Source organism: Esox lucius, chromosome 17 (assembly GCF_011004845.1).
Source record: "Esox lucius isolate fEsoLuc1 chromosome 17, fEsoLuc1.pri, whole genome shotgun sequence".
In the NCBI taxonomy this organism is placed as follows: Eukaryota; Metazoa; Chordata; class Actinopteri; order Esociformes; family Esocidae; genus Esox; species Esox lucius.
In genome coordinates this window covers 8,189,918-8,209,266 of record NC_047585.1, presented here as the reverse complement: position 1 = coordinate 8,209,266, position 19,349 = coordinate 8,189,918, and the positions used below count along the sequence as shown (strand labels likewise).

At 46.7% G+C, this 19,349-nt stretch overlaps 1 protein-coding gene across 3 annotated transcripts; it reads right to left on the bottom strand.

Moving 5' to 3' along the window:
* Window positions 1-487: 487 nt before the first annotated feature.
* Window positions 488-19,349, bottom strand: si:ch211-15p9.2 (protein serine/threonine phosphatase 2C family protein). 3 transcript variants are annotated; one of them, XM_029113680.2, is made up of 3 exons: window positions 19,113-19,349; window positions 15,184-15,240; window positions 488-3,161 (listed from the first exon to the last, which is right to left on the bottom strand). In XM_029113680.2, the coding sequence occupies exon 3, from the start codon at window positions 3,084-3,086 to the stop codon at window positions 1,482-1,484; it is 1,605 nt and encodes a 534-aa protein (XP_028969513.2). In that variant the 5' UTR covers window positions 3,087-3,161; window positions 15,184-15,240; window positions 19,113-19,349; the 3' UTR covers window positions 488-1,481. The 3 variants fall into 3 exon arrangements, with proteins under 3 accessions (XP_028969513.2, XP_028969514.2, XP_019910777.2); XM_029113681.2 differs by having other exon boundaries at window positions 19,149-19,349; XM_020055218.3 differs by lacking the exon at window positions 15,184-15,240.

The following is a 19,349-nucleotide window of genomic DNA, read 5'->3' as shown; positions in this document are numbered from 1 at the left end:
TAGTTAGTAAAAGCTTTCGATTTTGATTGCCAGCTGTGTATTTTGCCATTATATAGCCTTAGGAAGCCATGCTTGCAAAAATTATTCGCTTTCAGTCCATCGTGCTGAAGTTACTAATCATTATTGGTAATTTAGGATAAACGTGATCCCCCATGGAAATCAAATGCCCGTCCAACACGTTAGAGCTGGTACCAGGCCTGTATCTACTTGACAGGTAAGCAAGTTAATAAGGAGTGTAACAAGCTAATAGTTTTAACCAGCAAGCTGGTAAATAAAAGTAGCTGCCATTTAGATGTAAAATAGTTGGTCAGGGTCTAATGACTTTCAAGAGGGGATTATTTAAATTACGCTATATGGGCTTGGAAAATAAAATGACATGCAAATAAAGGCAAATATGTAGTGGAACTCTATATTGCCAAGATTTTTTTAATCAAAAAGAATAGCGAGGTAAAGTTAGTTTTATAATGGACATTCAGTGGACATACATATTCGCCCATCAAAACCAACTAATTCAGGACAACGAAAAGTATGTGTTCTTGATCAGTTAAAGGTGGACTACAATCCACACTTTTCAATGTGTAATTCACTTTGTAATCTGGAGTGGGCAGGCATTAATCTTTTTAGCATGGACCATGTCTACATAAAAAAATAAAAACATTTTAAATAATCTCTCACATATAATCTTGGCCTCTTCTAGGATTACAGTGTATTTCAATGTATAATTCAGATTTTTTACATTTGTTTGTGTTTCCAATTTATTTTATTTTATTGTGGTTAGAACCTTAAAAATGCAATAGCGTCTCCAAAAAGTGCCATAACAACAAACGTGATATATTCTGACTCGGGGAGGATGGGCTATAATCTATTGCTTTTAGGTTTTTAGTAATTTTTTGCAAATGTTTTAGTTTAGGCTTAGAAATTCAATAGCATCTACAAAAAGTGTGACATGACAAAAACTCAAAGCCATAGATTGTAGCCAAAAGACATGAAGTGGCAGATTGGAGTGCACGGGTAGTGCACACATTTTTTCTTACAAGTTGATACAGACGACATGTACACAACACACAAACGAATTGAACATGACACGGCAACATATGAGTGGTGGGTTGTGCATTTAATTTCTAAACATTTTCAATGACAAAAATAAGCACACCTTATGAGCAAATATGTATTTTTTTATATGAAGGCATTGTGGCTAAACTGTTATAGATAATATTATAGTTAAATAATCAAAATAGGAATACAAGAAAATGATGTATACAGCATATATGATATTTCTATATTTCTATAATATTTGTACCATTTACTTGAGTTTCTGTCCTCAAAGGTTAGTGGCCTCTAAACCTCAGCAATTTAGAGTTGTTTTTTTACCAGAAAGTAACGTTTATCAGCTCTTGAAATTTTGTCATTACTTCTACTTGGAACTAAAGTGTGTATGACAAGAGTTGCCAGAGCACCATGGCTCCATGAAATCCATAATCTTAAGCACAATTGAAATGGATTACAACAATTGTTATGTCATCCCTGTACATTCTTGCCAGATCCTGAGGCACGCTGAGCATTTTTGACAAGCGCCATGGCTCTACAGTACCAAACCCATCACTCCCTAACGCATAGCGGACCAGATGTGTAGCACAGTTCTCGTCCTCGAAGTCTGAAATGGCTCTGCTTTTCCTCTCCTGGAGCAACCTGAGCATCTGTCCAAGTGTCAAGGAGTGGCCAAATAAAGGTTTCTGCCAGTGTAGACCAGTCAGATGTTCTCCTATGACTTGCACCACAGTCTGCCTGTGCATTAGCTCCCAAAGTCCATCAGTGGCCAAGATCAAAAACTTGTCCTTTGGCCGCAGCGAGTGGTGCGTTACCTCTGGTTGAGCAATGAGATACGGTGGTGTGAGATAGTTAGGAGGGAGCCTCTTTGCAAACTCATTGGCTGACAAAATGTCATGTTTTGTTTCATACACACGATTCAACATTTCACCACTCCATTTAAAACCCATATCCCCAAACCCTCTAAAAGGAATGAGTTGGCCCAATAGCCTGTCATGTTTGACTACTGTCTTGCGTTCGAGTAGAGGGTGCTCACTAAGAACCCTCTGCAACTCGTCTGAGTTCTGGGCATTGTGGTCATAACTGATGGTGTGTGCTGACCAAGTCCCGTTTTCCTCTTGAACTCCCAGCACAGCTCTGCTATCTCCCAGGTTAGCCACATGCAAGTCATTTCCATCCACATGGACCACACATGCGGTACAACCTGACAGAGCCACCTTAAGAGGGTTGAAGTGGGAGGTGGACTCCCCAAAGTCCACCTGGGCTTCAACTGAAATGTCATTGTCCAACCTCTTGAATGCGTTAATCAAAGCCGCTTCAACATCTCTGGCCTCATTTGCATCTTCTTCTAGGTCAATTATTTCTTGCCAGTATGTCCTTAAGCTGTTGAAGTAAAGCTTTCCAGATTCTGTGCTACTGTGGTCATTTGGGTGCTTGTGCCACTGAAGCATGGGTAATACCGGCCTTTCATTCTCAACTGCATCCTCAATGTCAGCTAAGGTTTTCACTGGGAGTAGAGCCACAGCAATGTAGTAGAACAGCCTTTCACTGACAGCCTGGGCACATGCATAACCTGCATGTCCATCGAATACCCCAAAAAGCATTCCTCTACTCTGGAGACATGTCGCTGCACTTCTGCGGTCCTCACTCGGAGTATTTGACGGCAAAATGTTGCTGTCAAACCGTGAAACCACATTTACAGAGTTTCGTCCATGATTTCCATTGACTTTATAACTGTACTCATTCGATTTTAAAATATGGTTAATTTTTGAGAGAATCATTTGATTTGTCTGATTTTTATCTCTGTATTTCCTCCCATTAATTGTTTCGGCATGGTAGCTGATACCGACTGAATCTACTGAATGTCTGGAACAATGACACAATTTATTTTCAAAGACAAGGAATTTCATTTGGGTCAAGAAACTTTTCCTTATCGGCCTCAACATATACATGGCCCAATGTTGTTTGAGGTGAAAGCAAAGCAGCTGCACCATGTTGAAGATAACAATTTTTATAAACAACCAGTCAATAAAGCACATGAATAATATTTGAATGTAGTCCGTTGATTAAAGGTACTTCAGGGTTCAGCTCCTCTCCTGTCCTGTTCTCTGCACCTTTTGAAAAGAAGTCAAAGAGTTTTGATTAATTGATCAAACACATTATGCACATATTTTTACCCAAAATATGTCCACTGATATTCTATTTAGAATATATGTAAGACATGATTTGTTGTAGGCTGTCTGCAAATCCTCCTTAATTGATGTACAACCCCGTTTCCCAAAAAAAGTTGGGACGAAAATTGTGCAACTGTTGAGACATTTGATTGTTTCTTGAAAAATATATCCCTAATTTGAATTTGATGCCAGCAACATGTTTCAAAAAGTTGAGATAGGCAACAAAAGTCTGGAAAAGTTGTGTAACGCTAAAGAACTAAACGTTGTGGAATGTCACAACTTGGTCAATTGGCAACAGCTGGTAACATGATTGGATATTAAAAGATAATTCCAGAGAGGACGGGTCTGTCAGAAGTGAGGACGGGGAGGGGTTCACCACACTGTGAAAGACTCTGTGCGGGCAAATAGTGCAACAATTTAAGAATAATGTTTCTCAAAGTAAAATTGAAAAGGGTTTAAGGATCTCATCAACTACATTTTACATTTTAGTCATTTAGCCGACACTCTTGTCCAGAGCGATTTACAATAAGTGCATTCCTCTAAAGATGTTGTAATGAACCTCAGGGAGACTGGAGTTGGTTCAAGTACAGATTTAATGGAGGCAGCCGTACAAACACAGAATCCAAGTGTCGTAGTCAAAAATACAGGCGGAAGTCCAACACCAGGTAAACCATGAAACAGGCAAAAGCAAAAGATTAGTAGGCTAGAAAACGTAGTTGAGAGGAGTCAAAAATTTTATTGTTAGAGATCCAAATGTCAGGGGAAACTAAAGTCTCAGTAGAGTAGCAACAACTAACAATACCTCACCAAGAAACAACGAAAACAGATTGCTATATATACACAGGTGAAAATAACAAGTGCAATCAACAACAGGTGTTCAGAATTACAGTGATGGGAGGCTTGGCCTGGGCGGCTGATGAGGGAGTGAGTGATTTGGTAGGGGGCGTCACAGGTGTCTTGGAAAACCAACATTTGGCAATCATAATAAATACACTTTCCTTCATCTAAGCAATTAATTGGCAGTCAGTGCCAGAGAAATCAGTGTTAAGTGCATTTTTTTTCAGGTGGTAGGGCTGGGGGATATTCATGAAAGAGGTAGGTTTTCAGATTGGCAAGAACTCTGCTGTCCTGGCTTCAAGGGGAAGTTTGTTCCACCACTGAGGTGCCAAGACAGAGAAGAGTTCGGCTTTGGTTGAGCGGGAGCCACCCACCCGTGAGGGATGGATGGCTAAAAGACATGAAGTGGCAGATTGGAGTGCACGGGTAGTGCACCCATTTTTTCTTACAAGTTGATACAGACGACATGTCCACAACACACTATGGAACGCCAAAGGAGTTGCTAAGCAAGCGCCTAAGGCTATTAAGTAAACACCCCAGGGCCTATGGAAAGCCAAGTGAGTCAAAAACATGACACATTACAGCATCCCACGTCGTCCAATGACACGCAAAATACGCCATTCCCAAGTAAACCCCGGTCCAATACGCCGTTCCCCCAGTAAACCGCTGTTGTAAAATGGCATTTGTGACGCAGTCCAAATGCTGCAATAAGCGCCGTCATTTACGGCATCTTCACTCATGTCTCCGTCCAAAACGCAGTTTCTCCTGTTCTACATGGTGTTTGCGACGCCGTTGTTGATGTCAATAAGCGCCGTAACTTATGCCGTTCAATATCAATTAATGGCATCAATCACACGGCTAGATTTCACCGTTCAATGTAGAGCTTCAGAGTGAAAATTTAATTTTAGCTTCATTACTAACAAAACATCTAGCAAGTAATACACAGCACTTAAACAATCTTATTACATTTTGTAAGCCAAATTCATAATAAAATGTCCAACATACAAAGAGTGCAGTCTTCTTCTTTTCTTAAATTAATGGCGGATCGCATCCATTGAATGTGCATATACAGGTGCTGGTCATAAAATTAGAATATCATCAAAAAGTGGATTTATTTCAGTAATTCCATTCAAAAAGTGAAACTTGTATAATGTATACATTCATTCCACACAGACTGATATATTTCAAGTGTTTATTTCTTTTAATTTTGATGATTATAACTGACAACTAATGAAAACCCCATATTCAGTATCTCATAAAATTTGAATATTGTGAAAAGGTTCAATATTGAAGACACCTGGTGCCACACTCTAATCAGCTAATTAACCCAAATCACCTGCAAAAGCCTTTAAATTGTCTCTCTGTCTAGTTCTATAGGCAACACAATCATGGGGAAGACTACTGACTTGACAGCTGTCCAAAAGACGACCATTGACACCTTGCACAAGGAGGGCAAGACACAAAAGGTGGCTGGCTGGCTGTTCACAGAGCTCTGTGTCCAAGCACATTAATAGAGAGGCGAAGGGAAGGAAAAGATGTGGTAGAAAAAAGTATACAAGCAATAGGGATAACCGCACCCTGGAGAGCACTGTGAAACAAAACCCATTCAAAAATGTGGGGGAGATACACAAAGAGTGGACTGCAGCTGGAGTCAGTGTTTCAAGAACCACCATGCACAGACTTACAAGACATGCGTTTCAGCTGTCGCATTCCTTGTGTCAAGCCACTCTTGAAAAAGACAGCGTCAGAAGCGTCTCGCCAGGGCTAAAGACAAAAAGGACTGGACTGCTGCTGAGTTATGTTCTCTGATGAAAGTACATTTTGCATTTCCTTTGGAAATCAAGGTCCCAGAGTCTGGAAGAAGAGAGGAGAGGCACAGAATCCACGTTGCTTGAAGTCCAGTGTAAAGTTTCCAAAGTCAGTGATGGTTTGGGGTGCCATGTCATGTGGTTTAAGGACCATGGTATCTCTGTTCTTAATTGGCCAGCAAACTCGCCTGACCTTAACCCTATAGAAAATCTATGGGGTATTGTGAAGAAGAAGATGCGATACGCCAGACCCAACAATGCAGAAGAGCTGAAGGCCACTATCAGAGCAACTTGGGCTCTCATAACACCTGAGCAGTGCCACAGACTGATCAACTCCATGCCACACCGCATTGCTGCAGTAATTCAGGCAAAAGGAGCCCCAACTAAGTATTGAGTGCTGTACATGCTCATACTTTTCATGTTCATACTTTTCAGTTGGCCAACATTTCTAAAAATATTTTTTTTGTATTGGTCTTAAGTAATATTCAAATTTTCTGAACAAATTTTCTGAACATACTAAACAATATATCCCTTTCCGCTTCATCAGCCACAACAATAAGTACCTCATTAACGGTACAGCTGTACCCGCTTCCGCTTGTTGTGGTTGGAACTGTTGCAGTAAAGCTATCACGTATTGATCATATTCTTCCCATCAATACACAGTGCCTGACAACTTGCTTGAAAAAATCTCCCGCCGAAACGTTCCACTTCCTCCTGTGTTGTTCTTCGCTAGAATTTGGCGCGCTCTGTATTCTGCCAGCAGTGTTATTAGGGGGCCAAGCAACGAAGTTGCTGGAACCCTTTTATGTTTGTACGTTTTATTATTATTATTAGGGGACCAAGTACCGTAGGTAGGGTACCCTATTGTTTTTGTTGGTTTTATTATTATTATTATTATTATTATTTTTCTCCGGGCCCATTTTCAGAGGTCCGTAATTCGGCCATATGTGGCTCAATTTGCATGAAACTTTGCATACTTGTTGCCATGAGAGGCCCTAAGGGCCTCGGCCATTACTATACCTATACACCCCATGGTGGCGCTGTAGCACTTAGTCAAATGTTGAAGGTTTGAGCATGCATATCTCATGACCCGTATGTTGTAGAGTCATGCAGCCAAGTTCCATACATGCCCCTTCTCATGTTGATCAAATAAGTCTCTGGGGTCTTTCAAATTCGCCCATTGGATTTTCCTCCATTTTGAATTTGGTGAAAAAATCGTTAACAACATCTCCTCCGAAACCGCTGAACAGAGTTGGTTGAAAATCAGTGTAAAGGGCCACTGGATCATTGTCTTTAAAAGCTATATAAGAAAAGTTGATATCTCAAACAATATGGCCTCCATTCTGAATTTGGTGAAAAACTCGTTAACAACATCTCCTCCGAGACCGCTGAACGGATTTGCATGCCGTTTGGTGTGAAGGACCTTTGAAACATTATCTTTAAAAGTTATATAAAGGAAAGTTGATATCTCAAATAGTTTGGCTGAAATCAGCGAATGAAATTGAGCTGGGCGGGTCTATGAATTTAGAAGTCCATTAATCCCAAATGGAACATCAAATAGCTATGAAATGAAACGTACTCGTAGATGTGTCTGTGAGTAATGGACAGAAAAACTCCCATACAGAAATACCTCTTGGGGGCGCTATAACCATCACCGATGTTTCTCACGATTTTGCTGTTAATAAAAACACACTTAAATGACATCTCCTCCGAAACCGCTGAACAAAGTTGGTTGACAATCAGTGATTGTAGTCATTGCTTTTGTTATAAGTAGGATGTATAGCTATTAGCTATATAGTCTTTGTGCAAGACTACTCTTTAGTTCCGTTAATAAATGTTATTTTGTCCACGTTATTTCAGCAAAACTATAAGGCTGAGGTTGCATTCTGCTGTTTAAATAGTGTACTGATTAAAGACAGTCTGCCACATAGAAAACCAGGGATTGAAACCTGCCAGCGACAACAATATTCATCCCTCCTAATCGGTTGAACTAGGATTGCCTGGTTCCTTTTCTGGTTTCAAGGTCTTTTTGATTTCCTCTCCTTCGACTGGACATCCTGACTACTAGCGGCATTGGGCATTTTTAAATAGCAAAACATTTCTCTAGTGAGAGCATGCAGTGAGATGCTTCCTGTGCCCCGCTTGGCCCCCTGAAACGCTGCTCGTAGCTTTAATTTGCTGCTGTTTTTTCCGTGTTTCAAAGTTTTTCTATTCAGCGATTGGTTGAAATCTAGCCATGTGATTGATGCAAAATCCAAATAAGGTATCCATAAGTTACGGCGCTTATTGACATCAACAACGGCGTCGCAAACGTAGTGTAGAACCGGGGAAACAGCGTATTGGATGGCGGTTTACTGGGCGTGTCATCGGACGACGTGGGACGCTGTAATATGTCGTGTTTGATTCACTTGGCCTTCCATATGCTCCGCATCTATGGTCGTGTATAATGGGTCGTCTGAATAACATGTTGTGTTAACATCTCGTCTATGCTGTGCTAGCAAGTAATTAATTATCATTGTTAGCTCTAGCATTGCTGTGAGCTACCTCAGTTGAAGAGAAAAACAAACTGAAGTAAATATGTTTGTGTGATTTTCTTTCCATTGATGTTGTTCATTTATTACCTAAATGTTATGATCTGATCATTTGACTAGCCTATGTATCCCCCATTCACCTAAGTAGGTGAATAATATTGATATACCATCAATATAGTGCATTGTAAAAAAAACACTTGGGCCGATGTATTCGGTTTTTTTATTTAGGCATAGTTGCTAGGTGTTCGACTATTATTATAAAATGAATGCCTTTTGTATTCAGCCGCTGATGCTCGACAGCAGAGAACCTACACGGTCCAAAAAGATAAAGAGTTTGCAGGAATAAGGGGAACGAGTGGGAAGTACAGCGATACCTGTGATGATTGAGTAGCAAGGAGCCGTAATAAACTATTACGGCAATTATCTTCACCACATTTTGGCATATGACACGCCACGTGACATGGAGACACGCTTTGGCAGACGACACGTCAGGTGACGTTATCGAAGCACGCTCGTTTGAATGGGCCATCTACATATTTGTAAAAATATATACTAATTTCAATTAATGTTCTCAATCCAACTTGTACATTTGAATCACAGACAACAGTGAATTCAATTTTGAGCGACTGGTCGTATATGGTTTTGCTCAAAAGTTTGCATACACTTGGAGAATTGGTAATATATGTACAATTTGTAAAGAAAACATGAGTGAGCAGGCCAAACACATGTCTTTTATTTATTATGGGATTCAAATTCAACAGTAAGTCATAACAGAATGGCACAATCATAAAACAAAACATGGCAACGAAGGAAAAATTAACTGACCCTTGTTCAAAGGTCTGCATACCTGTCACGGTCGTGGGGTGGAAAGGACAGAGGCGCAGACTGAAGGTCACAAGGGTAATCCATGTTTTAATCAAACAAAAGAAAGAAGGACTCCAACAAAACAAAAAGGCAGCAACCAGTGACGTGGGTATTCCTTACACAGGACAAACAAAACCAAAATGAACCACGCCTTGGGGCCTACAAACTAAACTTAAATAGGGTCCCCAATTGGAGGCAATGACTAACACCTGCCTCCAATTGGGGAAACCAAAAAAAGGAGTAGAGGTGGCTAAAGGCCACCTCCTGTCCTGTCCTGGCTATGCCCCGAGCCCAGCGCAGAGATGGCTAGGGGCACAGCCAGGACGTGACAGTACCCCCCCCCAAAGGTGCGGGCTCCCGACCGCAAGACCGGGACGACCACACCCGGACCGGCGGAGGCTCAGCGCCCGGAGCCGCCGGCACAGGCCGGGGAGGCGGAGCTGCAGGGACAGGCCAGGGAGGCAGAGGGTCAGGAGACGGGAGAGCCGGCGGAGGGACAGGAGCCGGCAGGAGAGCCGGCGGCGGAGGAGCAGGAGCCGGGGGAGCCGGCAGAGGGTCGTGAGCCGGCGGAGGAGCAGGAGCCGGGGGAGCCGGCGGAGGGTCGACAGCCGGCGGAGGAGCAGGAGCCGGGGGAGCCGGGGGAGCCGGTGGAGGAATAGGAGACGGGGAAACCGGCGGAGGGTCAGGAGCCGGCGGAAGAGCCGGCGGAGGAGCAGGAGACGGGGGAGCCGGCGGGGGAATAGGAGCCGGCGGAGGAGCAGGAGCCGGGGGAGGCGGCGGAGGGTCCGGAGCCGGCGGAAGAGCCGGCGGAGGAGCAGGAGATGGGGAAACCGGCGGAGGGTCAGGAGCCGGCGGAAGAGCCGGCGGAGGAGTAGGAGCCGGCGGAGGAGCAGGAGAAGGGGGAGCCGGCGGGGGAATAGGAGCCGGCGGAGGAGCAGGAGCCGGGGAAGCCGGCGGAGGGTCCGGAGCCGGGGAAGCCGGCGGAGGGTCCGGAGCCGGCGGAAGAGCCGGCGGAGGAGTAGGAGTCGGGGGAGCCGGCGGAGGAATAGGAGACGGGGGAGCCGGCGGAGGGTCAGGAGCCTGCGGAAGAGCCGGCGGAGGAGTAGGAGACGGGGAAACCGGTGGAGGGTCAGGAGCCGGCGGAAGAGCCGGCGGAGGAGTAGGTGCCGGCGGAGGAGCAGGAGCTGGTGGAGGAGCAAGAGCTGGGGGAGCCGGCGGAGGGTCCGGAGCCGGCGGAAGAGCCGGCGGAGGGTCCGGAGCCGGCGGAAGAGCCGGCGGAGGAGTAGGAGCCGGGGGAGCTGGCGGAGGAATAGGAGCAGGCAGAGGAATAGGAGACGGGGGAGCCGGCGGGGGAATAGGAGCCGGTGGAGGAGCAGGAGCCGGGGGAGCCGGCGGAGGGTCCGGAGCCGGCGGGAGAGCCGGCGGAGGAGTAGGAGCCGGGGGAGCCGGCGGAGGAATAGGAGACAGGGGAGCCGGTGGAGGAACAGGAGCCGGCAGAGGAATAGGAGACGGGGGAGCCGGCGGAGGAATAGGAGCCGGCGGCAGGTCGGCAGCCGGCAGAGGAGCAGGAGACGGGGGAGCCGGCGGAGGAATAGGAGCCGGCGGCAGGTTGGCAGCTGGCGGAGGAGCAGGAGCCGGGGGAGCCGGCGGAGGGTTGACGGCCGGCGGGGGAGCAGGAGCCGGCGGAGGAGCAGGAGACGGGGTAGCCGGCGGGGGAATAGGAGCCGGTGGAGGAGCAGGAGCCGGGGGAGCCGGCGGAGGGTCAGAACCCTGTGGGAGAGCCGGCGAAGGAGCCGGAGACGGGGAAGCCGGCGGAGGGTCAGGGAGAGCCGGCGGAGGGACAGGGAGAGCCGGGACAGGCGAGGGCGCCGCTGAGGCCGGGACAGGCGAGGGCGCCGCTGAGGCCGGGACAGGCGAGGGCGCCGCTGAGGCCGGGACAGGCGAGGGCGCCGTGGGACGATGCGGGGGCTCCTGGGCAGGTGAAGGCGCTGCTGGACAAGGCGGCCAGTCAACCGCGGGCTCGGGCGGCGGCGGCCAGTCATCCGCAGCCTCGGGCGGCCAGTCAACCGCTGGCTCGGGCGGCGGCAACCAGTCATCCACGGCCCCGGGCGGCGGCGGCCAGTCATCCGCTGGCTCGGGCGGCGGCGGCCAGTCATCCGCGGGCCCGGGCGGCGGCGGCCAGTCATCCGCGGGCCCGGGCGGCGGCGGCCAGTCATCCGCGGGCCCGGGCGGCGGCGGCCAGTCATCCGCGGGCCCGGGCGGCGGCGGCCAGTCATCCGCGGGCCCGGGCGGCGGCCAGTCCACGGCGGGTCCTGGCGGCGGCGAAAACAGGGCAGCGGGAGGAGCTGGCGGCTGAGGCCACTGGGCAGCGGGAGGATCTGGCGGCTGAGGCCACTGGGCAGCGGGAGGAGCTGGCGGCTGAGGCCACTGGGCAGCGGGTGGAGCTGGCGGCTGAGGCCACTGGGCAGCGGGAGGAGCTGGCGGCTGAGGCCACTGGGCAGCGGGAGGAGCTGGCGGCTGAGGCCACTGGGCAGCGGGAGGAGCTGGCGGCTGCGGCCACTGGGCAGCGGGAGGAGCTGGCGGCTGCGGCCACTGGGCAGCGGGAGGAGCTGGCGGCTGAGGCCACTGGGCAGCGGGAGGAGCTGGCGGCTGCGGCCACTGGGCAGCGGGAGGAGCTGGCGGCTGCGGCCACTGGGCAGCGGGGGGCGCTGGCGGCGCTGGCTGCGGCTCCCAGGCAGCGGGGTACGCTGGCTGCGGCTCCCAAGCAGCGGGGGGCGCTGGCTGCGGCTCCCAAGCAGCGGGGGACGCTGGCTGCGGCTCCCAAGCAGCGGGGGGCGCTGGCTGCGGCTCCCAAGCAGCGGGGGGCGCTGGCGGCGCTGGCTGCGGCTCCCAGGCAGCGGGGGGCGCTGGCGGCGGCTCCCAGGCAGCGGGGGGCGCTGGCTGCGGCTCCCAGGCAGCAGGGGGCGCTGGCGGCGCTGGCTGCGGCTCCCAGGCAGCGGGGGACGCTGGCTGCGGCTCCCAAGCAGCGGGGGGCGCTGGCTGCGGCTCCCAAGCAGCGGGGGGCGCTGGCTGCGGCTCCCAGGCAGCGGGGAGCGCTAGCTGCGGCTCCCAGGCAGCGGGGGACGCTGGCTGCGGCTCCCAGGCAGCGGGGGACGCTGGCTGCGGCTCCCAAGCAGCGGGGGGCGCTGGCTGCGGCTCCCAAGCAGCAGGGGGTGCTGGCGGCGCTGGCTGCGGCTCCCAGGCAGCGGGAGGCGCTGGCGGCGCTGGCTGCGGCTCCCGGGCAGCGGGGGGCGCTTGCGGCGCTTGCTGCGGCTCCCGGGCAGCGGGGGGCGCTTGCGGCGCTTGCTGCGGCTCCCGGGCAGCAGGGGAAGCAGGGCGCCGCGGGGTAGGCCGCGGGGTAGGAGCAGGCTGCGGAGTAGGGAGTGGGGCACGCCGACTGGACAAGGGACCACTCGTACCATCCAACCCGTGGCTGGTAGGAGGCACGGGCTGCTGCTTCCTCCTCTGGCCTCCCCTCCTACGGCCCGTCCTCTCCGTCCTCTGCATCTCCTGTAGGAGCTCCTTGACGACCCCCTCCTCCTGCCGGCTGAGGGGCTTGACATCACCCCACTGGTCCACGCCCCATAGCACCCCCCCAAAAAAGTCTTGGGGCGACCTCCGGGTTTGCGCCTCCGGGGGGTCTTCCTCCACTCTCCCATACACCACATCCTCGTCGTCCGGGGAGAGGGAGTCAGCCCCCCAATCGCCTCTCCAGGCATACTCCCCTCTCAACGGGTGTACCGGAGGGGCGTAGCCGGAATAAGCGCAGAGACGCCGAGCTTCCTCCTCCGGCGTCTCTGGCTTCTCCCACAACCACAGGGAGTTGTCCCTGTGGTTGTGGGAGGGGCACAGCCTAGGGGCACAGCCAGGACGTGACAATACCCTTATTTCTTAATACTGTGTATTGACCCCTTTAGCATCAATGACAGCGTGCAGTCTTTTGTAATAGTTGTCTATGAGGCCCTAAATTCTTGCAGGTGGTATAGCTGCCTGTTCGTCTTGGCAAAATTCCTCCAGGTCATGCAAAGTCTTGGGTCGTCTTGCATGAATCGCAGGTTTGAGATCTCCCCAGAGTGGCTCAATGATATTAAGGTCAGGAGACTGTGATGGCCACTCCAGAACTCTTCTGTATTCATCTTGCCATCAATTTTCACAAGATTCCACGTGCCTTTAGAGCTCACACACCCCCAAAACATCAATGAGCCACCACCATGCTTCACAGTGGGGATGGTATTCTGTTCACTGTAGGCCTTGTTGACCCCTCTCCAAATGTAGCGCTTATAGTTGTGACCATAAAGCTCTATTTTGGTCACGTCCCCCCAAATTACAGTGTGCCAGAAGCTGTGAGGCTTGTCATGGTGTTGTCAGCCATATTGTAACCAGGTTTTTAGAATTCATAGTTACAAAGTAAACAAGAAGAGCATTGATTAATTAATTGTGAAACAAATATCTTTGTTGTTCAGTGTGTTTCCACATGGTATAATTGTTTCAACCCAATAGAACAAGTGATTATGGATTAAAAAAGAATGAAAACCATTCATTTTATTTTTCAGTTTCGTAGAACAATCATATTGATATATTTTACAATGTAATACAATAACAATCTGCTATATACGATCAGTCAGTAGCTAAAATTGAATTCACTGTTGTTTCACTGTCAAGTTTATTTGTGGAAAAAATATTGAAAAGATTAATTGAAATGTGTATATATTTTTACAAATATGTAGATGGCTCTTTCAAACGTGTGCTTTGATAACGTTAACTGACAGGTCGTCTTCCAAAGCGTGTTTCCATAACATCACATGACGTGTCATATGCCAAAATGTGGTGTTGTTCAGTACACGTCTTGCGCTAATGATTGTAACTAGATATAATTTATATCTAGTTGGAGAACTGTCTTTCATCACTGATGGATCACTATTACAGTTGGGTTAAAATAACCCTGTATTTTGGGTCAGATAATTAAACACAGCACATTGGGTCAGATAATTGATCTTTAAAGTAATCACTGGGTTTATTTGTCACCAGATGTTTAATTTATTTGCACACACACATGTACAGGGTTATATTTCCTAATTAATTTGCATTGGAGAGCAACTATCCTGGTTGTTTTCACTCCTACCGTTTTGTCATTTCCATTCCATTGATTTTATACATAGTCAGCATTCAAATACATACAGATTTTCTATCTGTCAAAATAGCTAGCTAGTTAGTAACAATGTTTGTCTTCATGGTACTGTGTCAGTACCTTGAAGACAACCTGACCACTGTTTCAAGTTTGCTACTGTAGCTATATACTGTAGCTAGCTAATATACACTCACCTAAAGGATTATTAGGAACACCTGTTCAATTTCTCATGAATGCAATTATCTAATCAACCAATCACATGGCAGTTGCTTCAATGCATTTAGGGGTGTGGTCCTGGTCAAGACAATTTCCTGAACTCCAAACTGAATGTCAGAATGGGAAAGAAAGGTGATTTAAGCAATTTTGAGCGTGGCATGGTTGTTGGTGCCAGATGGGCCGGTCTGAGTATTTCACAATCTGCTCAGTTACTGGGATTTTCACACACAACCATTTCTAGGGTTTACAAAGAATGGTGTGAAAAGGGAAAAACATCCAGTATATGGCAGTCCTGTGGGCGAAAATGCCTTGTTGATGCTATAGGTCAGAGGAGAATGGGCCGACTGATTCAAGCTGATAGAAGAGCAACTTTGACTGAAATAATCACTCGTTACAACTGAGGTATGCAGCAAAGCATTTGTGAAGCCACAACTCGCACATCCTTGATGCGGATGGGCTACAACAGCAGAAGACCTCACCAGGTACCACTAATCTCCATTACAAATGGGAAAAAGAGACTACAATTAGCACAAGCTCACCAAAATTGGACAGTTGAAGACTGGAAGAATGTTGCCTGGTCTGATGAGTCTTGATTTCTGTTGAGACATTCAGATGGTAGAGTCAGAATTTGGCGTAAACAGAATGAGAACATGGATCCATCATGCCTTGTTACCACTGTGCAGGCTGGTGGTGGTGGTGTAATGGTGTGGGGGATGTTTTCTTGGCACACTTTAGGCCCCTTTTAGGTTTACGTTAGCTTTCAGCTAAATTATTGCACTAGTGATTTCACACTTAAAACAGCCAGACAGCATGGATTATCAAAAAATACTATATACCCAATAGTATTAATCATGGAATTGTCACTAGTGAACTATTAATGGCATTTTTACTTATTCTGTTATTCTGAAAAAAAATCTGGATGTGTGTGAATTTATCTGTATTTAAGTGTCATGTGTTTTTAGAATTTATAAACCTGTTTAAAGACTCCAGTGTGCTCACAGTCTATAGACTCTAAATGAATTACTACAAAAATTAACCAGTTCATTATACAGAAACAAGATAGGTAGTGCATATCTTATTTTTAATAAATTTGATCCACGTTATGTTCAGTTCACCACCTAGTAGCTTGCAAATCCTTGAGGAATGTGGTGAGCATTCAGGAGCTTAGACAGCTTGCCCACTTTGTCTGGCTGGAGAGTATTTTCTAAGTAGTTAGAAAACAAATTCAATTTTCAGGTACCAATCAACACTTTACTTACTATACTGTTAAGTATTATTAAATGTTTTTGACAATTTAAATGTAGGTTAGAAATATAACGCATATTCCCTTATTGAACTTGTGTTTAGGGCAGCAGAGCTACAGCATTATAATATGTTAGATCACAGTTGATTGATATATGACGGTAATCTGTCTGCTGGTAGCGTTTCATCTGTTTTCTTCTATCATGTTGTGTTGGGTCGTATTGTAAATAGAAACATGCTCATTTTAATCATTCTCCTTCTGTTTCATGTATTATATTGTGATGGGTACTATTGTAAATACAGCCCGGAAAAAAATACGAAACCACTGCACCTTTTTCTTTCCTTTCCAAAAAAGTTGAAAAGGAAAGTTTTGAGTGAGGAACAGAAGCGTTAAATTTGCAGTGGTCTCTTAGTTTTAACCCTTCTGTTCCTCACTCAAACTCTTCCTTTTTGACTTTTTTTTGGTGCAGTGGTCTCTTAATTTTTCCGGAGATGTTCCGGACATGCTCATTCTAATTATTTTCCCTATGTTCTTGATTTAGGTGTGGTGAACCTCAACAAGATGCCTGGGCTGTAAGGGGGAAAAAACGTGTGTCCCATTTCAGATTTTAATTTGAAGAGAGTGCTTTTTTAAAAACCAATACTGCGCTTTAAAAAAAAAAAACGTTACTTACCATTATTTTTGAGATTATTTTTGGGATTCATGGACGCTGCGTCATCTGGACTAAAGAGGAGTGGGACCATCCAGATTCTTATCAGCGCAAAGTTCAAAACCCAGCATGCGTGATGGTATGGGGGTGCAGTTCAAAAGCCAGCATCCGTGATGGTATGGGGGTACATTAGTGCACATGGCATGGGTGACTTGCACATCTATGAAGGCGCCATTAATGCTGAACAATATATATAGATTTTGGAGCACTATATGCTGCCATCAAGACACTGTCTTTCAGGGAAGGTCTTGCTTATGTCAGCAAGACAATGCCGAACCACATTCTGCACGTATAACAACAGCACGACTCCATAGTAAAAGAGTCCGGGTGCTAAACTGGCCTGCCTCCATCCAGACCTGTCACCAACTGAAAACATTTGGCACATTATGAAACAAAAACTATGACAATGGAGATGCCAAACTGATGAGCAGATGAAATCCTATATCAAGCATGAATGGGAATACATTTCACATTCAAAACTACAGCAATTGGTCTCCTCAGATACCAAACGCTTACAGACTATTGTTATATGAGAAGGTGATGCAACACTGTGGTAAACATGCACCTGCCCCAACTTTTGAAACTTTGAAACGTGTTGCTGGCATCAAATAAAAAATGGACATGTGTTGTTCCAAAAACAAGAACATTTCTCAGTTACAAAATGTTATATGTTGTCTTTGTACTATTTTTTTATTAAATAAAGGGATAAATGATTTTCACATTCTGTTTTTATTTACATTTTACAGAGTATCCCAACATTTTGGGAAACAGGATTGCGTTATACACTGCTCAAAAGATATAAGGGAACACTTAATTCACACATCAAACTCTTTACTGTGCATTGTGAAATTTGAGACAAAATGACGTAACGGTCAGTGGAAACCAAAATCACCAACCAGTTGTGGGCTGGATCCAAACTTACACCAAAAAACTAAGTGAACAATTGAAATCACAGGCTGTTCCACAGGCTGAGTCACTCATAATGTGACTGAGTAATGTATGGCCCCCATGTGCCTGTATGCACTCCCAGGAATCTCAACTGGATTCAGGTCTGGGAAATGTGAGGGCCAGTCGATGGCATCAATGCCTTCGTAATCCAGGAACTGCCTACACACTCTGGCCACATGAGGCCGGGCATTGTCCTCCACCAGGAGGAACCCAGGGCTCACTGCACAGGCATAAGATCTGAAGATGGGTCTGAGGATTTCATCCCAGTAGGTTACTGTTGGCTAGCACATGGAGGTCTGTGCGACCCTCGAAGTATATGCTACCCCAGACCATCACTGACCCACCGCCAATCATGTTGGATGATATTGCAAGCAGCATAACGTTCACTACCGTGTCTCCAGACTCTTTCACGTCAGTCACATGTGCTCAGTGTGAACCTGCTCTCATCTGTGAAGAGAACGGGGTGCCAATGGCGGACCCACCAATTCTGGCGTTCTCTGGCGAATGCCAATCGAGCTGCACGATGTTGAGCTGTGAGCACAGGTCCCATTAGAGGACATCAGGCCCTTGCGCCACCCTCATGGAGTCTGTTTCTGACAGTTTGGTCTATCAAATGCACACCAGTAGCCCACTGGAAGTCATTTTGTAGGGCTCTGGCAGTGCTCCTCCTATTCCTCCTCGCACAAAGGAACAAATATCGGTCCTGCTGCTGGGTTGACACCCTTCTACGGCCTTGCCCAGCTCTCCTGGTGTAACGGCCCATCTCCTGGTATCTCGTACATTTTCTTGAGACTACAGGGAGACACATCAAACTTTGTTTGTGACAGTATGTATGGATGTGCCATCCTGGAGGAGCTGGACTGCCTGTGCAACCTGAATCGGCTTCAGGTGCTGCCTCATTCTACAAGTAGATATGAGGACACTAGCAAAACTACAGAAGAATCAGTCAGGGAGGATAAGGAGAGAGCACTTGCCTGTGGCCACTACCTGCAAAACCATTCCTTTTTTGGCAGTTGTCTCTCCAGAGCACCTATTGTCACTTTCATTTACCCCAAAACAGATGACATTGATTCACAATTGCTTATGCTTCCTAACTGGACAGATTGATATCCTTTAAGTTTAATGGACTTGGTGGTATACTGTGATGATTATGTGTTCAAATATTTTTTGGGATCCATATAAATCTTGATGTAGTCTAAATATACTGTATATGCTGCCAACTTGTAGCTTGAACGATAAGATTGTTTAACATACAAATATGATAGTACAAGATGTTTTCATTGTAAAGCAGCATATGAACAGAAGTATGGCTGAAGAGCAATTCTGAAGAGGCGTCTCATTTGCATGTTTGAAGAAAATGTAAAACATCATTTTAACTCTGAAAACATTTCCCGCAAGCTATACAGACAGACTTATTAGACTGGAACTGACGGTTCTCCTTGTGTCTACAGTAGATATTTGAACAACTCAATAGCCATTCTCTCTATAGTTTTAAAAAGATATTAACATTTATACATTTACTTACATTACAGTGTACACAAAAAAAATTCAGGCATTTCGATCCTTACCTGATGTACCCAATAAGCTGCTACATTTGTAGTTACCTGGTTTTTGTTCTGTTTGGGTAGGCGTAAATGCTACTTTGTCCCAACACTTCATACAATTTAGGATAATTCTGTTTTGTAAGATTATAATATGCAGACAACGGCTGTAATCTCCCTTCTAAACAAATAACTCTCTCAATTGTAAGAATTGTTTTCAGTGTATGCTAAGAAAATCTTGAGCAATAAAGTATGACCTTTGAA